A 16,676-nucleotide genomic window follows, 5' to 3' on the forward strand; every position below is an offset into this window, starting at 1 on the left:
GCATTCAGAAGTGTTCCCAATAGCATCTCTGAAAATTGATTATAGAAGTGTATCCAATAGACACTCTGGAAAGCTGCATTTAGAAGTGTGCCCAGTAGACGCTATGTGAAAATTGCTTTTAGAAGTGTACCCAATAGCCCTCTGCCCAATAGCCTCTCTGGTAAATTGAATTTAGAAGTGTGCCCAATAGCCTCTCTGTGGAAAATTGTATTTAGAAGTTCGCCCAGTACCCTTTCTGGGAAAATTACATTTAGAAGTGTGCTCGTTGAAAGAGCACAACCATCATATCACACCAGCACGCTTACATCACCACTCAACTAGAACACAGAGATACTATGACACCATTCGGTATAACTGTTCTCATACCAACATTCCGCCGCTTACTCCACACCATTCTATGTAAACACTGCTGGTTTCACACCCCCAGCCAGGCGTTTTCCTCAGGCCTAACGCAGCCACACCCGTTCCGGATAAATCTTGCCAGAACGAACACATTCTCCTGATCTCTCAACCACCACACCTACCGCTAAGAAGCAGCTATTACACGAGTACCGCACGAGCTGCACACACATACCCGGTGCTCACACGCACCTTTTGACTCTCCCTACTCTCTCTACTGATCTGAACTTCGGTTCCCAAGGGCGTTCAACCTACCAGCGCCTTCAGACCATACCAATGGTATATAAGGCGCTATATAAGTGCAAAATAACATAACATAACATTTGGCTTTTTCCTTGACTTCCAAACTTTTAATATTTGCTTAGCTGCCACTACCAATACCCTATTTATCCAACCTGTTCTCACTTTGGCCTAATCACCTCTCTCTCTGCTTGATAACAAAATTGTAGAATAATATGTACGTGGTAGCGAGACCTCCAGTACAAGGTCAAATCTTTTGAAGACTTCATTCCAAAAGGAGGAAACCCTAGAACATGTCCATAGCATATGGGATAGGGTACCCCCATGTTTGCCACATCCCCAACAGACATCATCATCTAATAATCCTAATCTACCCATTCGAGTTGGGGTCCAATACAATCTACATAGAATCCTTTGCCTAATGTACCTTAGTCCTAAATCCATTTTTGATTGCACACCCACACAAAACAAACTCTCCCATTCTTCACCTGAAATGTCTGTACCCAGTTCCTCCACCCAAGCCTGATGAAGCTTTTCCCACGCTACCACGTGAGAGTCTTCCATCGGCTTCAGTCTTATGTACGTTGACACAGTACGTGGAAGAGAACGGATAACTGCACAGAGTTTGGGTCTCCCCCTCATGTGATCCCCTAGCATTCACTGCCGTTCCGTCAAAAGAATCTTCAGTTCCCTATAATGTGCATGTTCTCTACCCCCATCCCAAAAGATACCCTAAGACGTTCAAAGGAAATCATATGACCACCTTTCCAGACATCACGTATTCTCAATATACATTTCCTGATCCAGCTTTGCCAATTTAAGGTCTTGTTAGCTATCTGCAGCCCTGCGTTATGCCATAGAGATGCATCGTAGTGCACCTAAATGTTTTCCCCTCTGGCTAGCATAAAATGCTGTAAAGTCCCTCTGGTAACATTCATGGTTGGTAATCCCACCTTAGAATTTGGCATTTTAGACAGAGTACATGTCACGTAGAGCATAAGGTGAAAATTGTTTGCTGTCAATAATCTGCCAAAAGGGGACATATTCGCTAACTTCAGAAAAGTAGTGTTGTTTTTTTTTTTAGAACAAATCCAGTGCAATAATTCACTAGATTAGGGTACCCAAACCCCCCTCCTTCACTGAGCGTGTTAAAATGTACTTAGGAATTTTAGGCCTGGTACCCCCCACCCCCCAAAAGGAACTATTGGTAGACCTTATCAACACTACCAATGACCTTCTTGGAGAATTTCAAAGGGATGGATTGAACAATGTAGAGCACTTTTGATAGAAGAACCATTTTAATAGCATTCATTTTAGGCCAAAGTCCCAGCGTCAAGCGACCCATTTTTGATATGTCCCTCCGGATTTTCTCCAAAATCTGTGAGCTGTTATATTCCGCCATCTTTTTCAGATCACGAACCAAGTAAATTCCCAAATATTTCAGCTTTTAGAACAATACCAGTTCAAATCTTTGTTCATCTAAGCTTTTCAATAGTTCACACTGATTGCTCTGTTTCTTCATTTACAATTCACTTCAACAACTATTTTCAAACACAAACTTCTTGACATTTGCTTTCCTTGGCTTTTTTCAAGTAGAGGTCACTCGGTCTAGGCACAGTTGTACCACACGACGGTCCACCCGTTACAGGTCACGCAACCAATGCTCCTAAGCAGTTCCGTATGCTTTCTGTATTCCTTTGGTTTTTTGCCAACATAGGTTTTCTCTCTCTTAACCTGTAGTTCCTTGAATCCTTTTATATTTGGCCGGTCCTCAGTTTCACATCTGATATCTTTCTTAGCAATTGTTTAACTTGTTGCTCACACATCTCATTCCGATGTGATTCCCATTAGTACCACCTTGATTTTATTTCCTTCACAAGTGCTCAGCACTTGCCTTTGTTCTATACAGTATCCAAATATACTCTTAATATCTTTCAGTCACTTCATTATTCAATGTTAAGTGTTTCAACTGCCAAAATCACTTGTAATAGCTTGCAGCTTTTTCGGTATTCAAATATACTGGCTTTGGCCTTCCATGGTAGATCTGTGGATCTCCATCTATCTGAACTCTAACTCTGACGTCCTTCACCTCCCATTTTCTCATGCTTCTTTCATGCCCAAAGGACTGCCTGGCTTGCTCTGAGGTCCTGAAACATCTGGACTGGACATCATCTTCCTTGTTCAACATCTGTGGCTACAAGGCCGCCTGGTGAGTTGTTTGTGCATTGTGCAGTTTCTCTATCTGTTTTCTCTCCCCCTGCATTCATGGTTTTCTCCATCTCACCCATCTACTCCAAATGTTTCTCTATCACTCATCCTCCTGCTCTCTCAAAGCCTGGAAGGAAAATGTTCAAGCAAGCTCTTCTGGTCTCTAATCCAGGACTGCACATTGCTGACACCTATGTCAATGCTTCCTCCAGGCAGACTATCACTTACATCCTCTTTGTCGTCCCCAATCCTGACCTATGGACTCCCCATATGGTCTCTATCCTCTCCCCCTTCTCCTCTTTGCCCCTTAATGGTGGAACCAGATGGAAAGTACCCTTGGCATGCTTCTCATCCTCTAAGTCACAATGGCACTATCATGGCCCAGAGTTCTGAATCCAATCTCATTACCTGCCTCCCTTCCCCTCCCATTCTTCCTGCCGTATTCCCCCTTCCTCTTCGCCATCACCAACAGGCGTACCACACCCCTGTACCCCGCCTCAGAAAACTTTCAAAGGTAGTAACAAGTTTCACTTAGCTACTCTGAAATCTTGCTCCACTGTCGAGCATTCCTCAGATATCTTTCTCCTTTTGAAGACTTGTACCTCAACATTCTCGCCCTTACCGAGACGTGGTTCAACGCCAGCTCCGTCACTGCTCTAGACACTCTTCTTCCCAAACGCTATAAGATCCTTTCCAAGCCTAGGCCCATCCGGTCTGGGGTAGAGGTGAGCCTTATTTTCCCCAAATGGGTCTGTGCAACTATCATACCCAGTCAATCTTACTTCTTTGTGTCTCTCCTTCCCTCTTGTTTACACTTGCCACTATTGACAGGCACCCTGACCCAATCTCCCTCTTCCTTTCTGAATGGGCTGATCTCTCCTCCTCCCTCTTGATCTCTAGTACCAAGCGTCTCCTCCTCTGAGACTTTAACATCCATCTGGACTCTCCTGAAGTGGTCACTGTACTCTTTCGTGACCTTTGCGACACTCTCTCCCTCTCCATCCTATCTCTCTCCTGCCCTAGAAGATTTCAGTAACCACTCATTTGCCACTGGCTCCCTTCCTCTACCCCTCAAGCAGTCCCTTGTGCACTCTTGCCTAAAAAAGCAATACGCTGACCCCTGCTGCCCCGCCAACTAACGCATCTCTACCACTGCCTTCCTGGGCAAACCTTTGGAGAAATTGGTCATCTCCCAACTGACCCACCACACTGAACTTGTTGACTTTCTCCATGACCACCAATCTAACTTAAGAGAGCTTCCAGAGGCACGGAAACTGCTCTCCTGAACCCCCGTAAAGATCTGCTCTCTAACACCGATTCCAAATTTCCTGCTATTCTTATTCTCCTTGATCTTTCCTCTGTCTTTGACACAGTCAATCACTTCATCCTCATAAAACGGTTCTGTGACACACTTGGCATCATGGACCGGGCACTGGACTGGCTTACCTCCTTCCTTTGCAATCGTCCTTCCCAGGTGCATCTGGGCCCTTTCCTCTGCTCCACCTCACTCTCTACTTGCCGCGCTCCTCAGGGCTCTAGCCTATCGCTGTGGCTCTTTAACATCTACCTTGCCTCTCTTACCCACTTGATCTCCTCCTTCTCTCCTCATTTCCAGTGTTATGCTGAAGATAAACAGTTCTCCTTCAAGCTTCCCTCCACCTCCTCCCTTTTCCCCTCTCATTCCTGACTGTCTGATTGCTATTCAGGCAAGGTGCACTGCTAAAGATCCCTGTCTTAATGCTAGTAATACAGAGATCCTTCTCATAGGGACCCCTGCCCTCTCATACCCCCCTCACTCCCTGGCCGCCCTCCTTGGGTCCTCTACCCTCAACATCTTTTCAGGCCAAAAACCTTGGTGTCATCTTTGACTAACCGCTCTCCTTCTCTCTTCAGATCATGGACCTGGCCAAGAAGGCCCACTTTCAGCTTCACCTCCTTAGAGGCATTCTCCCTTTCTTTACCTTCCCCCACAAACTCAATGTCTCCAGAGTGCTGGTCCTCTCTAGGCTGAACTACTGTAACAGCCTCTTCCTCAATCTGCCTCTCTCCTCCCTTCGCCCCCTCCAACTAATCCAGAATAGGACTGCAAGACTTATCCTTGGCCTCAAGCTCAGGGACCACATCTCTCTAACCCTAAAATCTCTCCACTGGCATGCGGTAGCTGCAAGGATCAAATTCAAGACCCTCTGCATCATCCACAAGGCCTTCTGGGGCCTGGCACCCTGCTATTTCACACTAACTCTCCCTAAGTACCTCCCTGCTAGAGACCTCCAGTCCTCTAGCTCCAACTCTCTGCAGGTCAGCAGAGACTCTGCTCCAAGCAGAGGGGGGGCAAATCGCTCTCTTTAGCAGGTGCCTTTCTCTGGAATAGCCTCCCTGCCTCTCTCAGACTTGAGCCCTACCTCCTTAAGTTTCAGAAACTGCTCAAGACCCTGTTATTCTCTACCAGTTTCCCTCTCTCCCTCCCTTGCTGACTCCTCCTCTGCCGCTGCGACTGGCGGCCTGGTCCCTTATGAACCCTTCAGGCTACCAGGCCCTCCATGACCAGTCCAATCCAACACTCCCGCTATCAGCACTGCCCTATTGGTCCCCCTGCCTATTAGCACACCCCAACCCCAAGTGCCTCCCACCTCCGCCCTAGAACTTGGTCGGTGGCTGGCCGCCACCTCTGGCCCACCCTTGCACTTACCCCCTTGGAGGGCCCTCTTAGCACTTCCTAACTTCCAAGGCCAACCATACCCCTTTCTTGCACTTCTTGGTACTGCATTTGCATGAACCAAATGTCACAAGGCCTAGTAGGACAGTTCGTGTTGTTTATTGCCATTTGCTGTTTATTCCCTTGTCCCCTCCCCTTATGCTTTGTGGCACCTGGAAACACTCTGATTTATATGTGCCTTATAAATAATAAATAAATAGTACTTACTACAGTTCTCAGCTTGTTCAGCATTCATACAAGTTTGTTTCCGGTCTCCGGAGCTCCCCGGTATGAGTGTTCCCTTCTTTTCACTCACCAGTGTTATGCGGCGGCTCCTTCGGGTTTCTCGGCTTCGTTTTCAGGCTTCGATTCGCACCATCTTCTGTCGCAGAAGCCACAAGGAGCAGTGCTCTCCGTCCCCGAATGCTGTAGCACGTAGCACTGCTCTTCCCCAGCGGAAGCTACTGAGAGGACCACTTGCTCTTTCAGAGATTTGCAGCGATCGGGAGGCTTTGGTGCTCCACAGCTCCTGGTGTGAGCACCGGGCAGGGAGGACGGCAGGATCTTACACGCTCTCATGGCCAGCCTTGGCTCTGGCACTCCTGCTCTGCACAGCTTCTCTCAAGACGGTTCCTCTCCAGCCTGCTCTGCTTCTCCAAGTCCCATCCTTCTCTCCAGGCCGTCTCTCCTTTTGTGCTGGACGGTCCCCATTTTTATACACCTGGGACTTGGCAAATGAATGCAGATGAGAGTCCTTAACTTTAATTGCCTGACTATGGTGAAACCTATTAGCTGCACAAGCCTGGCTAATACAACAGAGCCTGGCACTCTTCCACGTCTCAGTACCAAAGTGCTGTTTAAGGAAGTTTGAATGAATGGCAGTGTGCATAACTCCCGACAGGGGCGTTGCTAGGTTTGTAAAAGATCCGGGGCTAGAGCCCATGCCATGGCAAGTTTAGATGTCTCATAACTTATATCATATGAACGCACACGCCGCGCTTTCGAGCGTTAATATTGCATACTATACTGCTCATACACATTTGGAAGTACTGCTAACATGGAGCTATACTGCCATTCCAAAGAGTAAACATTCATCCAGTAGTGCTAGGTAATACTTCATGAAGTTACATAAGAAAAGCCTGCAGTTGCCAACATGTACTTGGTGTCTTACCGAAACTGTAACGTTATCCCTTCCACTGCTATTTTGTGACTAGTAAATTACAGAGTCTAAAATTTCTTCAGTACTATGATCTGGTTTCTTTAAATACTTTTCTGTAAACTCACACGAAACCAGCCTCAAGCAGCTTTCCCAAACTGCAGCCTATTCAGATATCGGCCTCCTTTAGGATGCAGATCCCCTGCTCTTTGTCCCATCTCGCTTTTATCTTTTTCGTCTGAATGGCATTCATCCTCGAGCAAGACCCATCCCTGTGTTCTTTTTATCCTCCCAATCCCTCTGATTATCTCCCAGGCTGTCGGATTGATTTCCTTCGCAGGACTTTCGAAAGGCCTGATAAAATGAGAGGCTGACCCCGCTCGCTGTGGGTGTCTATTAGCAGGGTCCACCCGACTGGCAGCAATTAGCAAACAACTTGAAAAGTGTACATGCCTGTGTTGCGACACTGCACGTTTTCGGGTTGGAGGGTGGGTGGCTATTAATTGAAGGCACCATATAAACCTTTACACCTATTTGTCCAATTAACGCAGTACAACCCACACACAAAAGACCCAGTTTTGCTGGCAAGCCTGTCACGCTCATTCTCCCACAATAGATCTATTTCCTCGCTCACTGTTTAATCTTTGGAGTAATTTCATGGAGGACGGACAGCACGAAAAACATTGCAGCAGTAGGCTGGCATGTCACAGAACCTTCACCTACTAGAAATATACAGAAACTTTTCTCCCAACAAGCACTATATGAGTCATGTACATAACAAAACTATGTACACATATTCACTTGCAGTAATGCCGCCTGCGCACTCTTGGCACATCTAATGAGTACTTGAAATTGTAGCCAGTAGCCACACATTCTACTTCAATACTGTCACAACAATCTGTTTTGTAAAGCTATGTTGGCCCCTGGTATATCAAATACTATTTAGATTGGTCAGTGACATGATGATAATGACAGTCAGATCGAGATTGGATTGTGCGCACCTTGACACGCTCCGGAGAGAAGCAATCTACCATCCTTAAGTCGCCACCTTCCTCACCCAGAAAATCTTGATACAGACGGTATGCTTTTATATCCAGAGCGCAGGGAGATACCCACATTTCAGGCTTCCCAGTACCAAGGCTTCCCAGTTCCCAATAATTCCAAAAACGCTTTTCGTTTTTGTTAAATTGTGTATTTTGTGGAACGTCTTCATCGGTGACCGACCATGAACGGATGCAAGAGGCACCTCGCCTTGTCAAGAGAGGAGAGCACTGTGTCAGGCACAGCCACCTCAGGCTGCACTGCATAGTGCACATGCGAGAGCAGTCAGCCGAGCACACTATGGCACATGCCCTCCACCCAGGTGATCCTCCCTAGCATTTCCACCCTCATGGTCGGGATCCAAAAGCTATGGCCTTTCTCCTAGCCACCTGAGAGGAGGAACAAGGGGGAGAAGAAGTGAGGACGCCCTCAGGTTCCACACACAATGCATAAACAAAAGACATCATCTTTTGACAGTATTATTACAAGGCGCAGCCACCTTCTTCCAAGGCCAGATTGTTCATTTTTGTAACTGTCAATCCTTAATCAGAGAAATGTCTTGCAAACACTGTCAACAAAGGGACTTGAAATGTTTGTACTAGGTGTAACAGTGGAAGTCCATACTGAAATAGAATACCGAAACAGCCATACAGCATCCTGTACTTTTTCTTCATCTTCCTCTCATTCCTTGTTGGCGAACTAAGTCAAAAAGACCCTACACTTTTCAATAACTTGGTTTTAACTGCGATGAATTGCCATACATGTATTACTTCTCTTTACAATATTCTGAAGAGAATCATAATGCACTGCCCAACAACCTGTCACGATCCCCAGTCCAAGGGGCTGGGGTCCAGACTAGCTGTGGTGGTGCACAAGGTGGGAAAATGCTTCTCCTCTAGTGGGTACCCATAGCATGGAAGATAGGGTGGTTTCTGTGTGTGAATTCTTGGGAGAGAAAGGGTGTTGCAGGTCTGTTTTGTCCTTAATAAACTGCTTTACAGATGGACAATGCTTCCCCATTCCAAAATAGATGAGAGGGGCAGATTGCTTGACTATGCTGTGACCTTTTCAGCGAGGCTGTATAGAACCTTCATAGGTGTTCTTTAACTGCCTTCCATCTGAAGACTTTCTACACAGAGTCTTAATACATATTTGGGACCTGATCCAGCAATTCAGTGATATCTTGAATGTACTTTAGGGCAACCAATGAATGTTGTGCTGAATCTAATGCATTCTAGTAACTACATAGCAGCATGCTCCAATGGTTTTCTGAGGAGATCCCTCTGGGTCTTAAACTGCCAGAGACAGTGCACGTAGTTTAAAGGAATGCGGTGAGTGGCACCTTGGGGAGCAGGTGAATTGGCAGTGAGAGTGGCATTATTAGTATTTTTTGTTTCATAATTTTATTGTTTAAAGTGCAGACCCAGCTTGAGAGCAGCAGAGCGCTCTAGAGACCGCAGGTAGACAGAGTATGGGCTAGCATCCTTTAACTCAACAGTTAAGTACTGAGTCTAGGATTCCTGTGGAAATGGAACTAGAGATTAAACCGCTGTACTGAATATAGTAATAAAAGTTAGTGGTTAGTTAGAATAAGGTTAGTTAGGGGCCGTTTTCTATGGAGTGCTTTGGGGAGAAGAAGTCTTGAGTTTATCTCCAATTGAGGAAGCTCTTTAAAAGATGTCATCAGAAGGCAAACATGATTCACGTGAGAGCAAATACCATGCAGAGTTCTTACACTCTCCCCTATGGACATTTAGCAGAAGCAACCAGGTACAGTCAAGGTCTTAGGATGCGAAAACGTAGGGGTGTGTGAGACAAGAAGCACTATTGATCGTCTTCAATTTCTCGCTGCAGATCTCGCTAACGGAAGGTAGGGTGAGTGCCTAAAGTTTATTATTTTAAGTAATCCCCATTTCCCTTGCTAAAATAGCAGTAGTACAACCTACAGTGGGCAGGACATTCTCCGGGGTCTGTCAGGTCTGGAACTTCAGCGGTAATCCATCTGCTGCGACCTGACACTACCAGACAGTGAGCAGGGAAGTAACTCAAATAAGTTACTCATTTATTTACATAGTTGAGACCAACTTGAACCCAACATGACATTGCTGAAGAGGTCCCTCCCTTCCCTTCCACATAACAGGAGAAAAGGGTTGAAGGCTACTGAATCCAGTTTGAGTGACCTATCATAAAACATTGAAGTGTACAAGATCTAACATCTACAACAGTAAATGTTAACATAGGGCCATGCACATGCGTTGATGATCTCAGTACAGCAATCCACTTCACATAAGGTCACAATATGAGATCCCAATCGGCGCGCACACACCTGTAGAAATACTGAGGATGAAGGTTGAACTAAAATGGAAACTGCACTAGCAATTTTAATGCACACTTGGCGGGCAAAACACGAATGTAACACAGCCCTGAAAGGCTTTGGTGTTCAGTGTTTATGATCTTGCTTCTTTCACACCTTACAAATATTAGTGCAGTCCTGAGAGGCGAAATCATCTCGTGGACGTCCGCCAAAAAAAAAAACACAACGTGAACTGATCATAGAAGCCGAAAGAGAAGTTGTGATCAAAGAAACAGAACACATCACCAGTGATACTCCCGAGACAAACAGAGCCCTAATATTGGCGCAGAAAAAGCTGCATAATCTATCTCTGGACTGCGCCAAAAAAGCACACAGTGCCATGAAAGCACGCCTATACGAAACGGGAGAAAAAGCTGGCAAGCTGCTTGCATGGTTGGAAAGACGTGATGAGGAACAACAGAAGGTAAAGAGCATTAGGACAAGGAATGCAGAAATAGTCTCCTCCGAAGCAGAGATAGAAGAACGCTTTGCTGACTTCTACGAAGAACTCTATACACCTCCCAGCGGCACAGCAGCCAGCACCATACTTGACAGCACCGATCTCCCAACACTCACCACAGAGCAAGCCAACATGTTAGATAACAAAATAACAGAGGATGAAATATCAGCAGCTATCACCCAACTCCAAGCAGGCAAGACCCCAGGCCCCAATGGTTTCCCACTGGACATTTGGAAAAATTAAACCATCTAGACATATCTACCCACCTGCTCAACATGTTCGAACACTCCCTAATAAAGGGTAAGCTCCTGCCAGACCTCCGCAAAGCCACAATAATAGTGATCCCCAAAAAAGGCAAACCCCCAGACGATCAGCTCCTACAGGGAGGCTCTGTGGGCAATCATGAGAAAGATGAAATTTGGTGAACCATTCATAAAATGGGTCCAGCTTCTTTACAACAACCCGTTGGCAGAGGTAAGAGTGAACGGGTGGCCCTTGCGCAATATCCAACTGGGAAAGGGTACCAGGCAAGGGTGCCCCCCCTCTCGGCAATGCTGTTCGCATTAATAATTGAACCGCTAGCAGTCACTCTGCGGGGCATAACCACGTGGACGGGTTTCCGGTGGAACTCAGATTGGGAAGACAAAATATCCCTATACGCAGACGACTTCCTGGTATATCTAGGCGACCCGGTGGTCTCCTGCCCTATAGTCACTCAAATATTAATAAACTATGGAGCCTTCAGCGGCCTCAGGGTGAACTGGTCCAAATCCGTGCTCTTTCCGGTCAAGGGAGCAGACTGCATACCGCCACTTGGCTCCTCATACCAAATCGAACTCACACAGTTTCGATATCTAGACATCATAATCGCAAATAAACTGGATAGCTACGTGTCCCAAAACCTACATCCATTAGTTAAGAAATTTGCGTAAGATGTAGTCCACTGGGAAGCACTGCCACTGACACTATTAGGCAGAGCAGCGCTCTTCAAGATGTTGGCTCTACCCCGGTTCTTATACATCTTTCAAAATGCCCCTCTCCACATCCCCACTGCGGAGTTCCGTAAAATAGACAGAACAACACGTAAACTATTATGGGGAGGGAAACACCCAAGGATAGCTCTCAAAACCCTCCAACGCTCAGTCTGGGAGGGGGGGAATAGGACTCCCGAACATCCAAATCTATTACTGGTGGTCCCAAATGGCGACGGTAAATGACATACTACATGGCAACCCGAAACTCCCCCACATACAAGCCGAAATAGCTGCACGACATGACATGTCCCCGATCGAAAGCCTCTACAGCAAGAAGAGCCGCCCTCCCGAATGTTCGATAATAGCGCAAACAGCCCAAATATGGAAACACATTGGTTGGGATAATAAAATTACCCCAGTCCAGCCCATCTGGAATAATGTCCACCTTACGGGTCTCAGTAAACTCCCCAAATGGCCAAACTGGACAACAGCCGTATACAAACCATTCAGCAAATATATGTAAATAACCAAATCATACTGTTTGACGAGATCTCGGCCACATACAGTCTTCCGGCCACTGAGCACTATCACTATGGACAGCTACAACATGCACTCACCGAACAAAGGGTCCAGTTGTCGGACATGCCGGAATGCACGCCAATAGAAAGAAACATAGTCATAGATAGTTTGAAAAGCAAGGTCACATCCACCATGTATAATGCCATCTCCTCGTTTGCCACGAATGAGCTATCGAGCCTGAAGATGAAATGGGAAAGAGACGTGGGCCCAATACTACCTGAAGAATGGATCTCGACCCTGATGTATCCCAGAGACACTACAATCTCGGCTAGAATCATTCTCATCCAGCTGAAAATACTTCACAGAATATATTACCCCCGAGTAGCATTGTACAACTGGGGTAAAACGACCGACCCCAAATGCCTACGCTGTAAACAAGAAGAAAGAACCTTTGACCACATCCTATGGCAATGCACACGAATACAACACTTTTGGGGAAAATGTAGTGAAAGACTCTCTAGGGTCATGTGCCGACCAATTCCAATCAACCCCAAACTCCTTCTCCTGGGAATTGAAGAGGAAGGGGAAATGTCTCGCTTCAAAAAGCTGCTGCTCTCAACATCCACATGAATAGGCAAAAGAAACATCGCACAACTGTGGGGCTCAGAAACAACTCCACATTATGACCAATGGACATCAGATGTAGACGCTATCATCCTAATGGAACGCCGAGTCTACCAAGCAAGAGGCTGCCTGGGCAAGGCAGATAAAATATGGGAAAAATGGGAACAAACGCGGTAAACTACGCACGGAACGAACTAATGAACTCCGGTGCGCAATCCTGCCACCACTCCAAAATACAACACCACTACCTGTCATCACCCGAATGTGATAAGCAAGAAAGTACCAAATTTGTATTTGTACATATATATATATATATATTCAGTGAAAAAACTTTGTTAAAAGGGACGTTATGGTTAAGTTGCGCTACTAAAAACCTATGAAATTCAGTGAAAAAACGTTGTTAAAGGGACGTTATGGTTCCAAGTAAAACCGAAAAACCCCTGAAATTCGCCAGTTATGGTAAGCTAAGCAACCATAACTCGCGCCACCACCGTGCACTGCTAAGACGAACACCCACAACATCAAAGATGACATCACAAATGTCATTGATGACATCACATGTTTATGTACTTTTCATGAAATGTGTACAAGGGATTCTTATTATAATGTTGCGAAAAAAGTGTCAAGGGTCATTGCAATAAATATCATACCCTAATTAGTGCATTGAACGATGCATTGATATAAATAGCATTCTATTATGGGGTTCTATCTAGTATACTAAGCTACTCATGCAGAAACATAGCATTGTGTGCAGCGTACAAGATGAAGGTATAATATTCGTAATGTTAATATGTTGAATAATGAAATGATAATTGTTTTCTTAATAGATTTTTGTGTACTGTGAAATATGTAATAAATAGCTAATAAAACCCATGTATTACATAATTGCATTACTATAGACAAAACACAAGGAGACAAGAACACATACCAATATGGGTATATACAGGGAAAGTGAAGTTAGCAAAAAAGCACAAGTAGTAGCAGAAACAATTCATAACCTAACTGATTATTTTCATACAAATAAATGATTGCTGTTTCAAAGCTTCTATTTACCCTATGTATATGTATCACTTGATGTGATTGGACCCTAAGGAAAGTAGTGTGAGTACAATGTATACATATATGACCATATACAGGGAAAGTACAGCCATACAAAAACAACAGAACTATCAGAAAGTGCTGATAAGTCCATTGATTATCTTTATGCACAAAAAGGATTGCTGTCTTTCAAGCTTGTGTCTTCCCCTATGTATATTTTTCATATGATGTTACTGGACTCTAAGGGAATTACTGTAAGAACCTACTTGAAGGATACATCTACAAATAAAATAAATGTTTTCCTTTCTGACTGTTACTGAAGAAAACCATGTGGCCTAGATATGTCAGCAAAAGAAAAAAGAGTGAGCCAGACATGTGATGTCATCAGTGATGTCATCAACGACATTTGTGATGTCATCTTTGATGTCGTGGGTGTTAGTCTTAGCAGTGCACGGTGGTGGCGCGAGTTATGGTTGCTTAGCTTACCATAACTGGTGAATTTCAAGGGTTTTTCGGTTTTACTTGGAACCATAACGTCCCTTTAACAAAGTTTTTTCACTGAATTTCATAGGTTTTTAGTAGTGCAACTTAACCATAACGTCCCTTTAACAAAGTTTTTTTCACTGAATTTCATAGGTTTTTAGTAGCGCAACTTAACCATAACGTCCCTTTAACAAAGTTTTTTCATTGAATTTCATAGGTTTTTATTAGTGCAACGTCACCATAACATCCTTTTCAATAGATGAAGACCACTAGCATCTTAGGTCCTCAAAGTGGGAACCACAGGTGGTAAAAAAAAGATTTTTCTTCCTAAAACCGGGACGCCTGGGGCGTCCCGGTGCAGGAAGGAAAATCTTTTACCAAGATGGCCACCATGGAAAGGGAAGGCGGGGTGTATAAAGAGAACACAACAGGGCATGAGCGGTGGGTGGGGGGGGACAGGAGAGAGACACGGGGCATGAGCGGGGGGCAACAGCAGGGAGACACGGGGCATGAGCGGTGGGTGGGGGGAACACAGCAGGGAGACAGGGGGCATGATCGGGGGTGGGGGGCAACAGGAGAGAGACACGGGGCATGAGAGGGGGTGGGGGTAACAGGAGAGAGACACTGTCAGAGCGTATGTATGGTGTGTGCGTGCTCAAACGTTGATTTTTGATGCATTAAAAACAGTTAGATGCGGCGTGAAAGCATTTGAAAGGCAGTGTCCTTCCAATGCAGTTTCCAACTATCTCTTGCCTGGGTCACACAATGAGGGCCTCACCTTGGCTGTCTTTGCATAATAGAGCGTCCTCCCACGCAGTTTGAAGTACCGCCTTTTCCAACGCTGGAATGAACTTGTTTGTTTCATCAGCAGACCCTCCTTTAGAACTGCCTGCATGGAGAGAAGCGAAATTAGTGCATGCTGGAAATCATTAACTCTGTGCTGAGCATGGGATCTCTGATAAACAAATACTGCAGTGTGCTGTCTCCTTAAAAGCCACAATGATAATTAACTCTTCTCAACACCACATTGAGCATCGAGTCTCTCTCACACACCCAGATGGTGCACTGTCTAGTTCATAGCCACCAAGTCACTGCACAGTGTCCATGAAAATCCACACCGAAACCTGCATCTCCCTCAATTCTATTTAAAGTAGGTATTACACATTTAATGCACACAGATGGATGCCTTCTCCAAGGTGTGTGCAAACATACTGCATGCAAGAAAAGTAATTCAATACATGATAACAGTTAAGGTGATTTTTCAAAGGCTCGACTTCGGGGGTGTTAAACTCAATTGGAAAGGGAGCCAGTCTGGATTAAAATGCACCATTGGATATAAAATTAATGGAATGTAGAATAATGCATAATGGTGGTTCGATGATTTGAAAAGCAATGGGGTATACATTCTTTTGCGACCAAGCAAAATGAGCCAGTATGAAATCAATGTGGGGTTTCAAAGGGTATTCCCTACAGAAAAAAATAGGTCGATATGTTGCTGCGTACAACACACATCTCAGGAGATTGTGGATAGGATAAATACCTATAGGATTTTAAAACATTCCTGTGAGGGAAGATTTGTAATACTCTAATACTTCCGATGCCAAATTAAAAACAGTACACACAGGAGCCTTTCACTGCAGAAAATCTTGGATGTGCCAATCAGAAAATTGCAGACCCCACAGAATTAATGGATGCACAGTTGGCTACATATGTGTGTGCCAAATCATCACTAAAGCAGTGCCCAGTGCAGCTGCCACAACCTCACTAGGGAAAAACACAGCAAAAATGATACCATCTTAAAATATTGAATGGTTTGGACAAATCTATTTTAAATTGCAACTTTCATTTAATTGTGTTCTGTAAGTTTATTTGATTTTTCATGCAAGGTAACATTATTAAGTACTTTTCAAGGATTCAACATGACACTGAACCAGCAGTGTTGCACTAGCATCCAGAAAGAAACGTGAGCTTGCAGTTTAATAATGACTGCAGATTCGTCTCGATTTGGAACACATTAAACCAAGTGACCCTGATCATAAAGGTAAACAAGGCCCAACACAATTGTATACATACTTCACCTCATAGGGTAACACAGGCCATAGTCCTCAATGGGGATGTGAGCTGGCAACTGTAGCGACCAAAAGAGCATTAATACTAATTCGTGCATTACTACAATAGAAGCATGTCTAATCAAAGTATTATAAGAATAGGGATATTGAATTTATACAACTAATCTAATATACTACACACCCATCTGTGCAAATGAAACATACAAAATGCAGACTTTGAAGAGCAAATGAGGTAATCTGGGTGACTATTGGGGTGCAGGTCAGACAAAATTCAGCGGCAATGTCATTGAAAAGGATGGGCCGTCTTAAAAAAGAAAGTAGTAAGTGGGGGCTTTAGAGTCACTAGGGCCCTCAAAGGTGGGTCAGGGGGACAGAGTCACTCACAGTACAGTTAGAACTTGTCTGGTTTCCTGTCAC

At 44.8% G+C, this 16,676-nt stretch overlaps 1 protein-coding gene across 2 annotated transcripts in view; it reads right to left on the bottom strand.

Annotated features, from left to right (window-relative positions):
* Positions 1-16,676, bottom strand: part of DGKD (diacylglycerol kinase delta) — a 1,999,080-nt gene that overhangs the window by 1,752,031 nt on the left and 230,373 nt on the right. For both annotated transcript variants that reach the window (XM_069617880.1, XM_069617879.1), the window contains exon 2: positions 14,969-15,079. In XM_069617880.1, coding sequence (XP_069473981.1) covers positions 14,969-15,079 — 111 coding nt within the window. The remainder of the gene's footprint in view (positions 1-14,968; positions 15,080-16,676) is intronic.

Source organism: Ambystoma mexicanum, chromosome 10 (genome assembly GCF_040938575.1).
Source record: "Ambystoma mexicanum isolate Mex_15411 chromosome 10, UKY_AmexF1_1, whole genome shotgun sequence".
Classification (NCBI taxonomy): Eukaryota; Metazoa; Chordata; class Amphibia; order Caudata; family Ambystomatidae; genus Ambystoma; species Ambystoma mexicanum.